We start from the raw sequence: 18,212 nt of genomic DNA on the forward strand, positions 1-18,212 counted from the left end.
CTTAGACCACCTTTGCTCAACACACTGCCATTGCCATTAAATCTTTGTCTAGACACGACCATGGGATTGGGGTGTGTTGCTGGGCTCTCAGCGCTGGGTTCACAAGGATTGAACAAACCACATCCTAACATCCTGGCGCTGCATGAAACTGGAATAACACTGGCTAGATGAAAATAGTGTGTGAAAAGCCCGGACCTCCCACTGCACTATAGTAACTCCTTTCAACGTTCCTTGTGCCGTCCAAAATACTCACATGAAATCTCTCCCCGGAGTCACTTTACTCTGCAGCAAAGCGAGCAATTAGTTTTAACGGCGTTAAATACATCTCCTTATGATGCAGGAGTTCCACCACCAAAGCAAGCGCTCGGGGCTGGCGCGGGGGGTGTCAGGCAGACCACCTGCCTCGTACGCAGGGCTCGCAGCCCGCCTGCCCTTTATTCAGCCTGCCCGGGAGCGCGGTGGGCGGCCGAGGAGGGGGCTGCGGAAGGAAATTAGCGCGCTGGAGGCAGACGGCAACAAGGAGCCGGCTGTGTGTTCGAGCGATGGATACCCCATTGCCCAGGTGCCCCGTACCCGTAAACCAGGCAGCACAGCTCGGCCAGCGGCGGGTCCGTCTTGCCCCCCGCGCCCTCGGCACAGAGCGGCAGAAACGGCGAAAGGGGATGGAGGGGAGAGCCGCGGGGCTGCGCACAGCGCAGGCTGGGCACGGGTCTGAGGCCTGGGGGTGTGGGGTCCAACCGGTGGCGGCGGTTGCCGGGACCCAACTGCTGCGAGGGACTGGGGACAGCCCAAGAGGAGAGTTGCCCATAACCAAAATGGCCGCCGCCGCTTCATGGGCCGCGTCCTCGCGCAACATGACCCTCTTCAACCCGCCTCCTCTGCCCACCCCTCCGGCCGCCAGGGGGCGCGCAAGGCAGGTGGCGACTCTCTGCCCGCTCTATTTCACGGCGCGGCGCTGCCGGAAGCGCGGGTCGGCGGCTGCTGCGTGAGGGAGGGAGCGGTCGGCGGGGCCGAGGCGGCACCTCCCGCGGGCCGGCGGGGAGCAGGTGGGGAGGGGCGCGGGCAGCGGCGGGGGCTGGCGGAGGCAGGTAGCGGGGTGCCGGGGGGGGGAGGGGCAGTGCAGGGGGTGACCGGGCCCCCTCTCCTCCATCTGCCCCCGGGCGCTGGGGGTCCCGGCGGCACCAGTTCGCCGGCTCCCTGGCAGTGTCGCCCGCGGTGCCCGCGGGACGTGGCACCGCGCCTGGGGCCGCGGCTGCTGCGGCGAGGCACGGGCACTCGGTACCGGCCGGTGGTGCCGCAGGCCTCGCTCGGGACAGGCAGGTCCTGTCAGCCCCCCTCCTTGCGGGTGTTTGGTGCCGGTAGGTGTGGCGGGACGGGGGCTGCCGTGGGTGAGTGCTGCAGGCGGCGGTGTTGTGCCCGCAGGTGGTGCTGGGCTGGTGTTCTCTGGAAACCCGCCGCGTTAAAGTCGTGCTCTTCCGCTATGCCCGGGGCTTTGCGCTCCTTCGGAAGGTGCAATAAAACCACGCTTCCTTTCTCAGCGGCTGTTGCCTGTTGATCGCCCACCTGCCTGCGTTTCTGGCATCACAGGGGGCCAGTAGATGTTGCTATTGTGAAACCTCTGCTTTGGGAGCAAAGCTCCCATCACCTCTGACAGCAGCTCCCGGGAGGCTCTGCTGGTACAGGAGGTGGTGCAGGGCGAGTGGAACATCAGGAACTGCCGGACTCGTAGCCATGGAGTGACAGGGTTTAGTGTCTGTTTCAGGTGGATGCCCCATACATGGTGTCATCACTCCGCAAAGAAGCTAACCTGAAATCCCAACTCTTAACACTGTTTATGGTAACAAATCCAAGTTGTTCTTAACGACCAGTCCCTCTGGCTTTCTCTGCTGAGCTCCTCTCCACATCAAGGTGTGCTGTGTGTTGCATCTAATATTCATATTTATAATTACTTGAAAATAAGATGTTAAAGGTTTATAACATGGGTAATGCTTTTATCTCATGAAACAGGTGTGATCCTTACATAGTGTAGTTGTGTGATAGTTTATTAGCATTGGAAGAACTCTGGTGTGGATTTTAGCCACACTGAGGCATGGTTTGGAGTGCTGTGAAAACGAAGCCAAGCAACAGTTTTGCAAAGCTGACATGTTCCTGAAAAGTGTGACTTGTGTTCCACCAGCTGCTGTTGCCCCTTGGTTGTTCAAAGCTGGCTGCTTGACAGTGCTTGTTTTGGTACTGAGACTTGTTGGGCTTCTGAGAGGCAGTTACCAGGAGTGGGGGGTGCTTGTTTGAAGCTGGCTGTTGTACAGTGGTGCTCGAGTAGAGCAGTTACTTGAATGACTCCAGCATTAGAATACTTCTGAACCATGGGTGTCTCTGAAGCTGAATCTGTAACCAGTGAATGTGTCTGTGTGTATCTGGAGGAGCACCAGGCACACAGATACTTTGACCTGTCCTATGAAGTATGTGACTGAGAAGTAACTACAGCAGAGCTACAAAACAAACCAAAGCTGAAAAGAGCCAAGAATAATGGTACATGCACTCAGCTGTGCTGCAGTTCAGACTCCTATAGGTTTCTTTCTGTTTCTTAAAGGTCATGTTAAAGGAATCAGCACTGTCAAGGTGCAGTTCCATCCTTAACAACAAAAGGGAAACATACGTGATCTGTAGCTAATACAATGTTAGATTTTGGGTGGATCAGGACACAGAAGCTCAGTTAAAAGCCCACCAAACCACAATTTTAAACTGTTGTGGTTCTTGTATGCTCATTTGGTACACTCTGGAGGGTGTTTACATCAAACAGGTAAGCACCCTAATGTGTTCTGGTTCCCGTATCTGCTGTGTTCATAGGGTTCATTCTTCCCAGCAAGAAGCACATCTGGAGTTGTAGTTACCTGTTTGTAATGGGACAGTTAACTGACAAAGGTAATTAAATGAAGTGTGAGCAAGGATTTATATGGAGCCTACTAAAAAGGCAGCATTCTACTCCTTCGCAGGGCTCCTGTTGACTAGTGGGTTGTGCAATTGGCATATTCACATTTAATAAAAACATCAGCTCATAACATGTTTAAATACAGGACACTTTGGTGAGAGAAGGGGCAATCTTTTAGGTAACTAATTCTTAACTGAAGCAGTGGGAAGAAGTCAGGAAACTGTAACAGAGCAGCTCTCTCTCCAGAAGGCCCCACCATCACTGACCTCTGAGCTCCTGGTAGGGCCTGAACTACAGACATGGGTGTGGGGCCAGAGCAGCAGCTTTGCTAGAACAGCTCTGTTTGGAGAGCTGAGACTGGCATGTTGTTGCCTCCTGAAGCCTCAGGTCACAGCTGGAAACAACCACCATAAAGCAATTCTCCAGTTGCAAAAAATGCTTGGGGGTGAGCAGGTTTTTTCCACACTTTTCCTGAAAACTGAGGTTTTTGCTCTGCCCTCTTGTTACTAAAGATCATTTGCTGACTTCCATATACAGCCTGCTATTGAGGATCTCGCCCCTAGCCTGTGATCACAGCCTGCTATTGAGGATCTCACCCCTAGCCTTTGATCACAGCCTGCTTACAGCACATATGCTTGGTCAGTGTTTTCCAAAAGCCTCTGCAGTCACTGTGTTTGTTTTACTAGTTTTGTATGCAAGGAAGCAGCACAAAAATCTGTGTCAGCCTCTTCCTGACAGAAGCTGTGGGAGGAAGGAAGGGTTGGCACGCACATGGGATATTTGTCAGATGGAGAGAAGGTAGTCTGGGGGGAAAGAGCATGCTGCTGGAGGAGGTTACCTGACATAGCTTCATTCTGTGGCTTGGACAATTAAGGAATGGCTGCTTTGAAGGTAGCTAGCAACTCCTTGTGTATTAAGGTGGTGGCTGTCATGATTCCTAACTGTGACTGTGCTTAGTCTTAATTAAACCTCTAGAGTAGGTATCTGCATGACTGGGGGTACTGAGGGATCCTGGGTTTGGTAGCCAGGTCAGGGACTAGTTGTAGATGCTGTACTGTCCTGTTTGTGTGTGTGTCAGAGCTGGTGGTGTCTCGTGGTGATGCTGACACAGATGCCGATGCAGTCGTAGCGGTTCCTGTTGATCCCAAACCTTTTGTGGACATACAGTTTCCTTTACAAAATAAACAATGGGGATTTTATCCTTGTCCTTAAACTGAAGGAGAGGATCCTGACAGAGGGAAATTCTTCATGGCTTTTTCATGCTTTGCAGAAAATGCTCTGAAGGCAAACTGGACAACACCTGCTGGGACTAAATCTGCCCAGAAAACATCTTCTTTCACCCTAAGGCCTGTTTGTCATAAAGAGAGAACCTCTACAACGGCCCAACTCTGCAAGTGATGGGCTCGGAGAACAGTGCTTTAAAGAGCTACACACTGGAAGAGCAGCCATTCACACTGCCAACGGGACACACAATTTATCCAGCTGTGCTGCAAGATGGCAAACTTGCTTCAGTTTTTGTGTACAAGAGAGAGAATGAAGATAAGGTTAATAAAGCTGCCAAGGTACTGTGGAGAGTGGGCCTGGGACAGGCTTGTCAGAGCGGTCTCTCCTTTTTCTTGGAGGCGTGGGAGTCATTTAATGCGGGTCAAACACTTGGGGAATAAAGAGCAGGAGAAAAGGTCAAAGTTGTTGCTGGCTGCAGAGAGGTGCCATGCAGGGACAAAAGGGGTGGCAGCCACAAAACTCAATGTGCACTGCATGATGTGAGCAGCAATGGGAAGTGCTGTTCAGACAGCAATACCTTACTGGTCTCTTCCTGCAGATGTAAGTCAGAGAGTGTTACGTGGGTACATCTACCCCAAATACTGTATTCTGTGTAAGACTGACTGTATTCAGGTGTGTTTAAGTTCTGGAATGTTGTGCTGAGTGCTTGGTCAGGAGCAGGGATGGGCTGTCTGAAGGCAAGCAGAAACTGTGTCTAAAAGCACAAGGCTAAGCTCTGCAGCAGAGACAGGTGCTTTGGGTGAGATTTAACAGATGTCTTTTTTTCTGGAAGCACCTGAAAACCTTGCGCCACCCTTGCCTTCTGCGCTTCCTATCTTGTACTGTGGAAGCAAATGGGATCCACCTGGTTACAGAACGAGTGAAGCCTTTGGAGATGGTCCTGGAGACACTCTCTTCTGCAGAAATCTGTGCAGGGATCTACGATGTGTTGCTGGCGCTCATCTTCCTCCATGACCGGGTAGGTATCACCAGCAGCAGTCACCAGGCTTTGGTTGGAGCCAAAGTGTGACAGGAAAGTGTTGTACCTGGGCTTGCCTGGATGGCTGTCTCATTCCTGATACCTCAGAAAGACAAACACCCCACAGTTCGTTTAGGCTGAAGCTGCTAAAATCGTTGGCTGCTTTGTAGGAGGAAGGGTAATTGAAAATGGATTTGGAAATAAGGGAGTGGTTCTCACTTCATGAATTGACTTCCACTTCCAGTGCTGCTTTAGGGAAATGGAATTGATGGCTTTGGCTTTATTTACAGCTGTTGCCACATGTCAGAGATTCGTGTCACCACTCCCCTGTTTTGGCACTGCATGTTAATCCAGGACTGCATCTAAATCCTGGCTGAAACTGTAGCTTTTAGGCTTTGTGTTCATGGTTGGAGGGTTTCTCTGGATTAAGAGTTGCATTGCAAGGGCTGTGACAACTAGAGCTTTGTCTGCTATAAAAACCCGGCCTTTTTACCTCATACCTGCAAAGTTCTGAACAACCTTCAGTATTGTGTGCTTTTTGGCAGCTTTCTCTCAGCTCCTCACTGTTCCTAATTAGTGCTGATTGAGATTTTACATCTTCATCTATTCCCAAGTCTGTTATTTTTTTATGTTTTAGGGGAACCTAACACATAACAACGTCTGTTTATCATCTGTGTTTGTAAGTGAGGATGGGCACTGGAAGCTGGGAGGAATGGAAACAGTCTGTAACTTCAATGAAGCCACCCCAGAGGTAAGAGCCAAGAAAATGCATACTCTGATGCCTGGGAGAGGGCTCCTGGCCTGCTGAAGCTGGCCACCTAGCCAAGAGAAGGCCCAAGTCCTTCCAGTTACCTGAATTTACTGTTAAGTGTGTTGGCTTGCTTTCACCTTTGGCCTGAGCCTTTACTCTAAGAGCAACGTAACTATAAACCACAGTGTCTATACAAACAAAACCAAAAACTAATTTCCCATTAGCCAGAAAACTGTTACTTTTCTAAGGGTGACTGCTGGCTGGTAGGTTAAGATTGAAGAGAATGAGAAATCTTTGCTCCTCTGGACTGATTTAAAACAACTGGGGGGGAGGGGCAGAGGGGTTAAAAAAACCCAAGCTTTACTGTGAAGCAGGACGATCCAGGTTGAAGTGAATCAATGAGGAAAAGAATTTCAGTGATGGCCTTGGCTTTTGCTGCTGGCATCTTTATTGCTTGGTAGTGGTCTTAGAAAAATTCCTGATTTGATTTTTGCTGCATGCTGTGCAGAGTCATTGCTGAAGCCTGGCACTGCGTTGTAAATGTATATTGCCTTTTCTCCCAGAGGATATACAAATCCTTCACGACCTGTACTGAGTGTCACTGGCGTGTATTGCCTTCCAGAAGGGATCAGGCAGGCATACAACTGGCCTGCGTGGTGATGCACAGCAATGCGAAGAGCACAGCAGTAAGACCTGACTGCTAAAGCTCATTACAACCTTTCCTGTCCAGATGGATCATGTGGGACAGTAGGACTTGAGGACTAAAGGGACAAGTTGGCTGTGATGCCCTAATGCCCTGAAGTTGCTTTCTGTTAGCTTGGTGCTTCACACCTGGTGCCCTTGTGTTTCCCCTCTGGGCAAAGTGCCTCCTGAATGGGCAGGGGAGAACATGCTGCTGCTGCTGGGCACAGGTAAACAGTCAAGGCAGTTCATGTCTCCCCTTTTCTCCTTCTAGTTCCTCTGCCATGTCAAGTCGGTACGAGACCAGTCATGCATCCCTTCCGAGGAGATGGTGAGTAACATCACTGCGTAGAGGAACTTCTTGCTGGCAACAAATAAAATGGTGATGCTCAGGAAATAATCTTTCTTCACACATTTTGTTTCCATATGCCTGAATAGTAGGTTGGCTACTGGATAGTATGTGAGGTTTACTCTCTTCCTTTTTGACCCCTCTTCTATCCCATCCCTGTTTTGGGAATTATGTTGGGCACAGGAAAGTGACATCCTGAATGAGGAGTGATGGAGACAGCAGGTTCTCATAATATTTGTCAAACACTTTGTGTTGCAGCTTTAATGCTTCTGAATCACCAAAGCTTTGCAAAAATTACAAAGCAGTTGCTGAGATTGCCCACATCCCTGTGGTCTCACTGTTGTGTACTTTCAAAACAGCCTCTTCTCACTTGTTAGTCACTTCCTATCCATTAAGCATCCTCTGAGCTGCTTATGCTAAAGGAGCACTCTTTCTCCAATTATCACCTGTCTCCATAGAAATGCTGGAAGCTGCTGACCTGCAGGGGGTGCACACATTCACTGGGGAATTGTTTCATCATGATGAACTTGCTCCTTTGGGTGATAAATTCCCCCATGGAGGTTTTTTTTAGCATAATACTCTACTTGTAGGGTACTCAGTGTAGCTTTGGTGCTACAAAAACCTGAAGAGTGCATCTGGTGGGGGGTGGGAATTAAAACTCCTGGAAACCACTGAGCATTTCATAAACTCCTGCTTTGCTGATCTTCTGTGTTTGTTTTCAGTCTGCAGATTTCAAAATTCTGCCCAGCAGCTATGGGCATGCGAGGGATGCCTTTGCATTTGGAACAACAGTTGAGAACCTCCTCACAATCCTCAATGATCAGGGTGAGGAATGACAAGTGTTTATTTTGCTATCCACAGGGCTCTGTAACTTACTCCTTGCATTAGTTGAGCCATTTTGTTGCAGCTGGCAGATGTGCTACACGTTCAGTGGCCGTTGATGTTCTTAGTGTTTGCTGAATTAAAATGCAGAGTTCAGCTTCTGTAATCCCCTTTCCCTGTGTTTGGACGTGCTTGGATGTGACTGGAGGTCACCAGCTTGTATAACATGAACACTTACAAACCCACTCTGCAGCAGTCAGCCCACCTGGTCATGCCCCACCAGCCACTTCACCATGGGTTATGGATGCAGGGGCATGGATGTTGTGTACTGCAGCTGAGCAGGGGCCCTATAGCAGGAGGGAACAGGAAGCTTCTTGGGAAGACAGTAGTACTCCTTGGTGCCCCAAAGGCCAAGCAGCTTTGTAAGAGAAATAGAAATGTTGTTTTCACTTCCTTTAGGCCAGATATGACCAACTTTGCTATCAAATAGAGCTAAAAATTATGGTTTTGGGAGGATGGAGGACTACTGAACGTAGCTTGTTTAGTGTTGAGAGAGAAATCTAACTGTAGGTGCTCTGAATTTCAGTTTCAACAGATATTCTCTCCAGCTTTCAGCAAACCTTGCACTGTACACTGCTGAATCCAGATCCAAAGTGTCGTCCACCACTGTCCAGCTTACTGTCTCATGAGTTTTTCAGGTAAGGAAAAGAATATCCTGCTTCTCTTGGTGTGTCTTGATACTGCTTGTTTCTGTGTTGCAAATGTGTTCATTTTGTGAAGGTGTGTTACTTTTCAGATGGGAAGTGCAGACTTCATCCCTGCCTCTTACAGAAAATAAAGCATTTATCAGCCTTCCAAATGAGGTGCTGAGCTGGCAGTGGTGGCAAAAGCATGTTCCTTAGTCACATGCAGTCAGTTGGATGTTCTCGTGCTTATGGGAGATAGTGGGAAATGCTGTAGATAATCAAGTTTTTAGCAGTGCTGCTGGAGCAAAGCAGGCTCTGAGATAATCCACAGGGGGCTGTGCCTGCTGTCCCCCTAGTGCTTCTCTAGGTGATGGCATTTGTACAGGGTGGCACTTGGTTCTCGTCCTTGCCCTGGCCAGGTGGTCAGAGGTGGCTGGTGCCACGCTGTGAATTGCTGACTTCAAAGTGCAGCACTGTGCACAGGCAGCTTTCTGGTGATGGGTCACACCTCCATGCTGATGTCATTGGTCCACTGGCATTTGACTTGTATCCCTCTGTCTAGTTCTGTCTGCTAAAAGGAGGATGGGGATTTGCAATCTCTTAGTTGTGAGCAGTTTAGTATCAATAAGGATCACACTTGACTGCCTATGTTTTTGTACTTAGGAATGATTTTCTGGAAGTTGTGAATTTTCTGAAGACCTTAACACTAAAATCTGAGGAGGAAAAGACGGAATTTTTCAAGTAAGTGAAAGAACTATAATCTGAAAGCTTCTTATTTCAGGAATTACTTATTTCAGACTGTGGGAGACCTGAGAGGACTGGGAGCCAGAGAGGTAGTTACATGGGTGATTTTGATTGCTTTGGCAGAATAGTTTTTGCTCTGTAAAATTCTGGGTACATGAGCCAAAATAATGTTTGCATCAGACAGGAAATTTCACTCCCTCCATTACCCATTTCTCATGAACAATTTGGTGTTTGGGAGGAGCAATGCCTGCTGGGCTATGCAACGTTCTGATACTTGCCAGCCTCTGGTGTAACACTGTGCACAGCCGCATGGACAGTGGAGTTTTTACCTGCCACAGATCAATTGCTGTCAATGGAGAACCAGTCCGAAACTGGACTGTAGTGACATGTGCCATGTCAGGGGTGCTTTTCTGAATCCTATCTGCTTGCTAGCAGCTGGGTTGAACTCTACAAGGCCAAGAGCAGCAGCTTTCTCAAGAGTACACGCATATGAAAAGGAAAGAATTTTTCCATTGTCCATATTCTAATTGAGTTAATGCACTTTGTGGGGCATAATACTGATGGTATTAGCAGAAGTTAAATTATTCATGTTCCCTTCCACCGGCTTTAGCTGTGCTGTTCCATCTCCCACTGTACCATGACAGAGCAGGAATCATTTGTAAAGCCGATCTGTGGGCTGTAGTGTTGCAACAGAGGAAAGAGGGTGGCCTAACAGTGTCTCTGGCTCCTGTTTTGTGTTACCTTTGCCTGAAAGCCTCAGGCAGAGCAGAGCCTTATCCTTCTCTGTTAGAGTGCACAGAGTGAGAAGCTGCAATGGGACACTGTCTCTAGGAGATGAGGCAGGCACAGAAAGAGGGGAAAGTGATACTAAGGGAAACAGTCATAAATGTATGAAGGCTGCCTTGATACTAATTGCTGTCTCCTGAAACAGATTCCTGCTGGACAGGGTGGCTGGGCTGTCAGAGGAGCTGATAGCATCACGGCTGGTGCCTCTTCTACTCAATCAGCTCGTGTTTGCAGAACCTGTAGCTGTCAAGAGTTTTCTTCCTCATCTGCTGGGTCCAAAGAAAGGTGACCTTTAAATACTTTGTCTTCACAATTATTACTGACATGTTTGCAATGAATTCAGAATGGTCATTCCATTCAATCAAGGGAATAGTGGCATTTATTGAACCAGAACAAATACCATAACATACAGAACTGGAAAGGACAGTTACATGTGCTTCTCCATTTGCAGTACTTGCCACTACTCTGCTGATGCTAGGAGAGTTAGGAATTGCTTGAGCGTTTTCCCAGGTTTACATGTCACCCCACTCTCCCAGTCCAGATTTTCCTGGTTGCTCACTGCATACCCCTCTTCCCACTTTTCCCTTACCCTAGCTGCTCCTCTTTCTTCTGCCACTGCACTTTCTCCTGTAATGGGTACTAAGTCTCTTCCCCTTTCCTCTGTAAGAAGTGTTCAGCATGTCTTGCTGGATCCCCAGCTCTCTGTCCTGGCTCTTTGCCTCCCCTCTGTTAATGTTTTTCCTAAATAGCTGTGGGGGTTTCAGTCAAAACAGTACCTGTCTTGTGACTGTCTGACATTCAGTGTTCAGAGTCATGACCATTGAGCAGTGGACATTGGCACTGGCCTCTCGTACCTCCCATCTCTGACATCCCCAACAAGCTGTGTTGGCAGCTGGCAAAGAATCTGACCTGGCAGTGGGGTGACACTGTAGATGTTGGCTCTGATGGTTTCCCAGTGAGTAGCTTTTGTGTGAGCTGTCACTTGCTGAAGCAGACTTTTCCTATCCTCACCTCTTTTCCCTAGAGCAAATTGGAGAAAGCCAGACCAGCTGCCTCCTCTCTCCAGCCTTGTTCCAGACACACGTCATTCCTGTGCTGCTGAAGCTGTTTGAGGTTCATGAGGAGCACGTTCGAATGGTGTTGCTATCTCACATTCATGCCTATGCAGAACTATTCTCTCGGGAGGAGTTGAAAAACATCATATTGCCACAGGTTAAGGACAGCAAAACACTAGGTCGTTTATCACAGAATATGGGATTTCTACTGCTTGGCTTGGTTCTTTTCTTGAAATTGGGATCTCATAGTTGGCCACAAACAATTTTCAGCCTCCTTTCTATGCAAGCCTCAGCCCTTACACCCCATCCAGATCTGGACTGGTTTTGTAAACCCACTGACCTCTGAAACATACATATACCACTTATGCCAGTAACTGTTGGCCTTGACTAGCAACCTAACAAGAAGAGACTGTGTTCCTGTTTCACCCCACCACTGTCAAGGAGCAACAGGTGTAAGCTTAGGGTGCCTTGGCCTTGTGGTCAAGCACTCATCACGCACTAGGATCTGGCACCCACCCTCTTTAGCTTGTCACACAACATGGAAGGCTGATTTTATGCTGCCGAATAATGTCCAGTATCTACTGAGAGCTGTATGAGATTGTAGAAATGAAATGTGCCACCAGTATAACTTTTTAAGGGGAAAGAAGTGAAAAAACATCATTTTCTGTTCTTGGTCATGTTGTTCTGTTCTTGATGTAGGTATTGCTGGGCCTTCGAGATACCAGTGACTCCATTGTTGCGATAACACTGCACAGCTTAGCAGTTCTTGTCTCCCTGCTTGGGCCTGAAGTAGTTGTAGGTGGAGAAAGAACCAAGATTTTCAAAAGCTCTGTACCAAGCTTCATGAAAACTGCGGATCTCTCCCCGGAAGGTAAATGATGCGGTCAGAGTTGGATTCTTGTCTATTCTGTTCAACCAACATGGGGGGAGTTTCTTGGAGAATTCATCTGTTGCTATTGACAGATGAATCATGGGGAGGAAAGGCAAGCTAATCTGTAGCTAAACTGTAATTCTAGATTAGGTGCTGTTTGTGGATACAGAATTGGTACCAGAAATATTTTAAATGTAGGAAATAGATGAAAAAATTTAAATCTCTTCTTCATTTAATAATCTCTGTAAGTAAAGGAGATTGTTAAATATATTTGGTGAAAAAACTGTACTGCCCCTCTAAGGGACTAATGGACTTATCCAGATAGTTGTTTAATATTCCCTCCATCCTTTATGTTTTAAAAACTAGTAAATGTCATCCTCTTTCCCAATTTCTATCCATAGATTGGAAAAGGAATACGAACTTCCCTATTTTCTCAGCTCTCTGGAGACTTTTCAGCTAATCCAATGAAGACAGTAGTTCCTACACCTGCTTAGATAACTTGGAACCAAGCGTACTAAGGGAAAGCTTTGAAACTATGAATGCTTGGAACTGGAGGGAAGAATCTCTATTTGTTGTACTTTAGGCATATTGATACCAAATGAAATACATGATAGAGATCAATTTAAGGATAAATGTTTTCTTCCTGATTATGTGTGTACTAACAGCTACCACCTTTTATTAAAATCTGTGGATGGCTCATTGCATTACTGTTCTTTACATTATTTTGGTAGACTATAGTAAATAAACTCTAAATGGATTGCATGGTAAAACCAGGTTTATTTTTCAGAATATATTTAAAATTAGACCTGATTCAAGTTTAGACAAACAACAAAAAACCCCATCTTTTCCTCAACAGTGAGTGGTGATCTGCAAAAAACAGTACTAAAGGCTGAACCTGTGAGGCTGCTTAATCTGCTTGCCTAAGCCCTGAGAAGGACATACCTTTTATCAGGGGCAGTCTGGGGAGGGGTGGGTTCCATATATTAATTGCCATCCTTTCCAGAGCCACAGGCCACGTGTCTGGCTGCACTGGTAGCTCCCAGCCCAGGCAGGTGCAGCTGGCTGGGAACACAAGTAAGCCACGTGGAAGCAGATGCAGCACTGACATTCTGGCCATGCTGTCCTGAGGTGGTGGCAACAGGGCCTCATGCAGCCAAGGCATCACCACCACCACCGATTATATGCTGCAACTCCCTAGAGTGAACTGGAACAAGGTGCTTGCCAAATGATTCTTAGAAATAAACCTCCCTTCTGCAGCTTCAAAGTGTGACATTGATTGCCTACCACCCCACCTCATCTCGGGTGTGATGAGGGAGGCTGTCATGCAGCCTTCATTCAGGGTAGGGTCTTGGTACTGTAAGCTGCCTTGCTCATGCCCAAGCATAAAAGAGGGTTTGTGTGGTTGCATGAGTTTGCTAGTGCTTTGAATTGATGTGACTATCAGTACTGGTTTTGTATGAGAAGCAGGTAGCAGGGAATTTGTGACACCATTCAGTAGAGAAGCTGGTATTTTGGATGCAGCCAGGTGGCAGGCAGCATTTTTTAAGCCTCTGCTCTGATCATAATCAGTTTGTTCATTGTGTAGTTCTTGAAAGAATGTATCAGCAAAAACTGACCCTTTAGAGTTGTCTAAACTTTGTATTGGCAAGAGTTGCAGATGGCAGGAAACACAGGAGTACTGTTCTAAATGCAGATCAAGAGACACAGCTGTTGGGTTACTGCACCCATCTTCAGTCAGTGCTCCTTGTCAGTGTTGTAAATAAGAACATTCCAATGCTGCGGGCAGGTTCAACTACGACTGACACCACACCTTGTGGACTTGGTATCCTCTTTTCTTTTATCCCTGCAGACTCCCCCAGTCATGTTGTAAGCAATCAGAGAAATCAGACCTCACGGCCCTTGAAGAACAATTCTGGTGTGTTCCCCATCTCTGGAAATATATCTGTTGAGAACCTTTCTGTGCGACAAGACAATCCACTGGCTTTAAAGACAGGTAAAACTAACCCTTCTAGAAATCAAGTGTTCTACAAATGAAATGTTGCTTGAGAAGATGTTAATTTCCCCCCTGTGATCCTCTGAAGGGTTCAGTGAACCAAGGAAGGGAAAAACAAGGAAGCAGAGTGTGACCCTTAACTTTCTAGGGAATAGTTACTTGCGAATTTGATATAAACATACTGCTGCCTGGCCAGCCTTGAATTTCTGTTTCCTTACCGCTGGTTCTCTGCTATACTTCCTTCCCACTCCATCTCCCACAACTTGGCAGACACACCATGTTTACTGGTCATTCATTCTCTGGCCTCTGAAGCTAATGCCTTTTTTCAGTCACCTATTGCTTATGAGAAGTCAGCTGTTATTGCTCCAGGGCACTGAGATGAATACCCCTCATTTGCAAGTAGAAAGGGGCCGTGCTCTCTAATTTGAGAGGAACTTAGCACTGAAGCATCTTTTCAATCAGCATTACTGGCTTATTTCTATGCCAGGTGCTACCTGTGATGTAAAGGAGTTTTAGGCACAACTCTCTCTCCACTTGCTTTCTTGAAATAAGCATGTAACACCTTTGTCTTCCACAGGTGAACAAGACATTCAGTCCCCACTGAATGGAATTCCTGGAAGCATTAATATGCTGCAGAGAAGCAGGAGCTATTTGACTACCTCCGAAAAGCCAGCAGAGGAGTGGCCAGACTGGAGTGAGCCAGAGGAGACAGACACTGAGAAAACTGTGAACATTCAAATTAAGCCCCAGGAGCCACAGGACAGTGTGGGACCTTATTTTGCTGAACGTGATGTAGATGAGAAGCCTTGGGATGACTTTGAGCCCAGCAGCCCTAGTCATGAACTGTCCTCAGGAAATTGCCTCGCTATGACCCAAGCTGATGCAGTTGAAATGCCAAGGTCTCTGCAAAGTGCCCCTCACCTGAGCAAAGAATTCAAAAGCCTCAGACTGAGTCCCCCCACCAAGTCCTGCCCCACGAACAGCTGGAGCAAGGACAACTGGGACCAGCAGGAACAACTGGGAGAAACTGTGCTGCCAAAAACGACCTTTCGAGAAAGGTTGAAGTCTTCATCAGAGTCTGGCTTAGGAGAAGAATTCACAATCAAAGTGAAGAGGAAACCTGTGCACGACCCAGAGCTGGACTGGTTTGCTGACATGATCCCAGACATTAAGCCGTCTTCAGCTGTCTTGATTTTACCTGAAGCGAGAACAGAAGTGGTTGTTTCCAGTCACTCTGGTGCAGTATCCAGCAGAGAAGGTGCCTCCCAGAATGTGCTGTTTTCATCCAAATTTGCAGCAACTGATGTCATTGAGGTAAGAGGCTTAGGCAGTGACTTAGGCAGTGAGACTTAAATGACTGCACACTTGAAAGGATCCTGAAGCATGTACATGGCACAGCACACTGTTGTAGCACCAGCTGGCTCTCTAATCAGATAATGGATAACCTGAGGAAGTAGTAGCAGCATATGCCCATACATTTGAGTACATACATACATTTGCCCATACATGTGAATACAAGATGCTGAGCTCCGAATGGTACATCTTATAAGACACCACATAGTTCAGTGTGCCATTACTACAGCACTAAGAGAGCTCTGTGAATAAACAGTGAGGGAATGGACTTAACATAGAATCATAGAATAGTTAGGGTTGGAAAGGACCTTAAGATCATTTAGTTCCAACCCCCTGCCATGGGTAGGGACACCTCACACTAAACCATGCTACTCAAGGCTCTGTCCAACCTGGCCTTGAACACTGCCAGGGATGGAGCATTCACAACTTCCCTGGGCAACCCATTCCAGTGCCTCACCACCCTCACAGTAAAGAACTTACATCCAATCTAAACTTACCCTGTTTAAGTTTTAACCCGTTAACCCCTTGTCCTATCTCTGCAATCCCCAATGAATAGTCCCTCACCAGCATCCCTATACCCCACCTCCAGATACTGGAAGGCTGCTAGTAGGTCTCCATGCAGCCTTCTCTTCTCCAGGCTGAACAGCCCCAACTTCCTCAGCCTGTCTTCATATGGGAGGTGCTCCAGTCCCCTCATCATCCTCATGGCCCTCCTCTGGACTTGTTCCAACAGTTTCATGTCCTTTTTATGTTGAGGACACCAGAACTGCACACAATACTGCAAGTGAGGTCTCACGAGAGCAGAGTAAAGGGGCAGGATCACCTCCCTCAACCTGCTGGTCACGCTCCTTTTGATGCAGACCAGGATACGATTTGCTTTCTGGGCTGTGAGTGCACACTGCTGGCTCATGTTCATTTTCTCATTGACCAACACCCCCAAGTCCTTCTCAGCAGGGCTGCTCTGAATCTCTTCTCTGCCCAACCTGTAGCTGTGCCTGGGATTGCTCCAACTCAGGTGTAGGACCTTGCACTTGGCATGGTTAAACTTCATGAGGTTGGCATAAGCCCACCTCACAAGCATGTCAAGGTCTGTCTGTATGGCATTCCTTGCCTCCAGCGTATCAACTGAACCACACAGCTTGGTGTCATTGGCAAACCTGCTGAAGGCACACTCAATCCCAGTGTTGCACAAAACCAGTCCCAACACCGATCCCTTAGGGACACCACTTGTTACTAGTTTCCAGCTGGACATTGAGCCATTGACCACAACTCTTTGCATGTGGCCATCCAGCCAGTTCTTTATCCACTGAGCAGTCCACCTATCAAATTGATGTCTCTCCAATTTAGAGACAAGGATGTCATGTGGGACAGTGTTGAATGCTTTGCGCAAGTCCAGGTAGATGACGTCAACTGCTCTACCCCGTCCATCAGTTGTGTAGCCCCATCACAGAAGGCCACCAAATTGGTCAGGCAGGATTTCCGCTTAGTGAAGCCATGCTGGCTGTCACCAAGCACCCTGTTGTTTTTCATGGGCCCTAGCATGCCTTCCAGGAGAAACTGCTCGAAGATTTTGCCAGGCACAGAGGTGAGACTGACTGGTCTGTAGTTCCTTGGGTCATCCATTTTCCCCTTCTTGAAAATGGGGGTTATATTATCCTTTTTCCAGTCATCAATTTTTTTTTTGGTGAAAGAATAGCTGAGAAGGTTATAAAACTGCCTTTTTAAGGAAGCAGGTAAATCCCTCTAGTCCCATCATTAAGACTCTGGAGACTGCTTCTGTTTAGGAGGGATGGTAGCACTCCCAACACACAGTTGAACATACAGCTCTATTATGGAGTAGGTGTTGATTTCAAGTTGTTTTGCTAAGTAAGCCTCAAGAGAGCTACTGCAGGGGTAGCAGGTGGTATGGGGAGAGAAGCTTGGGATGTAAACTGAAGTTGTTTATGACATCTGAAAATGGTACACTGTTTCACAGTGACAGAAGCACTGTTGTCGTATCAACCCTATTTTAGGAAGGGGGGGAAGGAAGAGTCAACCACTGTAGTGCAGACAGTGCTGTGGAATAGAAAAGCAGCTGTCAGTGGACAGTGAGATCAAACTCATTGTGCTAGAATACAGCAGGACAAGGGCTGTTTCCTAGGGTGAAAAACATCTAGTGTACAGCATCCTGTTCTTAATGGGAGGTGGTTTTACTACAAACAGTTCTTGCTTTAATTTTAGGAAAATTATGTAAGACTCCCTGTTACCTTCCTCTTGTCTTTAAGATGTTTCCTTTTGTAGTTACAAGTTCATTAAGACAGAAAGCTGCAATTACTGTCACTTATTTTTTGCCATATGAGGGGCTTTTGGCATTCTGGATCAATGTCTTGCTCTGCTAGTACAAGCTGCACAGGCTACAGCCTGGCTTCTGTCCTGCACTAATTACAGAAGTACAGTACATGTGCCTTAATGTTGGTAATTTTATGTGATTCTAGGCTGAAGCTGCAGGCTGGGGTGAAGAGGAGGAGTTGAACTGGGAAGATGATACTAACTGGTAATGGGACTGAAAGAAAGGCAACTTATGGTGTGCTGGATTCTGTAAGAGAAGTCATGGCTTCCCCACTACAACAGATAAAGTACCTCAGCACTGCTTCTGCCAGAAGGCAGGCACTTGCTGCAGTAGTCTGCAAGATCCCCTGGGGCCTGATCTCTTGCCATGGATACTCCTTTCCAGTCTGTGCCAAAAACTGCAGAGGTGAGGCCCGCACTCAAGCAACGTGCCCAGCTGTGGTGCGTGCCACTGCTACCAGAGAGGAATGGCGTGACGGGTGTGTTGGTGCTGATGTGCTATTGGAGGCCAAGAGTAGTGCAAGCAATTGTTCCAGAACTCATCCCTGCTCTGAAATACTGATGACAATAAATGAAAGTCACACTGAGTTCCTTGGTTAGTGTGTCTTACTTCTGCTCCAGA

The 18,212-nt window shown here is 47.4% G+C and overlaps 1 protein-coding gene across 2 annotated transcripts; it reads left to right on the forward strand.

The window, feature by feature from the left end:
• Window positions 1-953: 953 nt before the first annotated feature.
• Window positions 954-18,177, forward strand: SCYL3 (SCY1 like pseudokinase 3). Of its 2 annotated transcripts, none has more exons than XM_034063498.1 (14): window positions 954-1,046; window positions 4,200-4,491; window positions 4,986-5,171; window positions 5,809-5,922; window positions 6,878-6,934; window positions 7,675-7,777; window positions 8,361-8,472; window positions 9,124-9,201; window positions 10,136-10,275; window positions 11,015-11,202; window positions 11,745-11,916; window positions 13,766-13,909; window positions 14,487-15,223; window positions 17,737-18,177. In XM_034063498.1, the coding sequence occupies exons 2-14, from the start codon at window positions 4,327-4,329 to the stop codon at window positions 17,797-17,799; spliced, it is 2,259 nt and encodes a 752-aa protein (XP_033919389.1). In that variant the 5' UTR covers window positions 954-1,046; window positions 4,200-4,326; the 3' UTR covers window positions 17,800-18,177. The 2 variants fall into 2 exon arrangements, with proteins under 2 accessions (XP_033919389.1, XP_005147132.1); XM_005147075.3 differs by lacking the exon at window positions 954-1,046 and adding an exon at window positions 1,782-1,908.
• The last annotated feature ends 35 nt before the right edge of the window (window positions 18,178-18,212 follow it).

Source organism: Melopsittacus undulatus, chromosome 6 (genome assembly GCF_012275295.1).
Source record: "Melopsittacus undulatus isolate bMelUnd1 chromosome 6, bMelUnd1.mat.Z, whole genome shotgun sequence".
Lineage (NCBI taxonomy): Eukaryota > Metazoa > Chordata > Aves > Psittaciformes > Psittaculidae > Melopsittacus > Melopsittacus undulatus.

Coding starts and splice junctions, on each gene's coding strand:
- SCYL3 (XM_034063498.1), top strand. CDS start 4,327: ATGGGCTCGGAGAACAGTGCTTTAAAGAGCTACACACTGGAAGAGCAG. Junction 6,935..7,674: donor GCATCCCTTCCGAGGAGATG/GTGAGTAACATC, acceptor GTTTGTTTTCAG/TCTGCAGATTTCAAAATTCT. Junction 11,917..13,765: donor TGCGGATCTCTCCCCGGAAG/GTAAATGATGCG, acceptor TTATCCCTGCAG/ACTCCCCCAGTCATGTTGTA.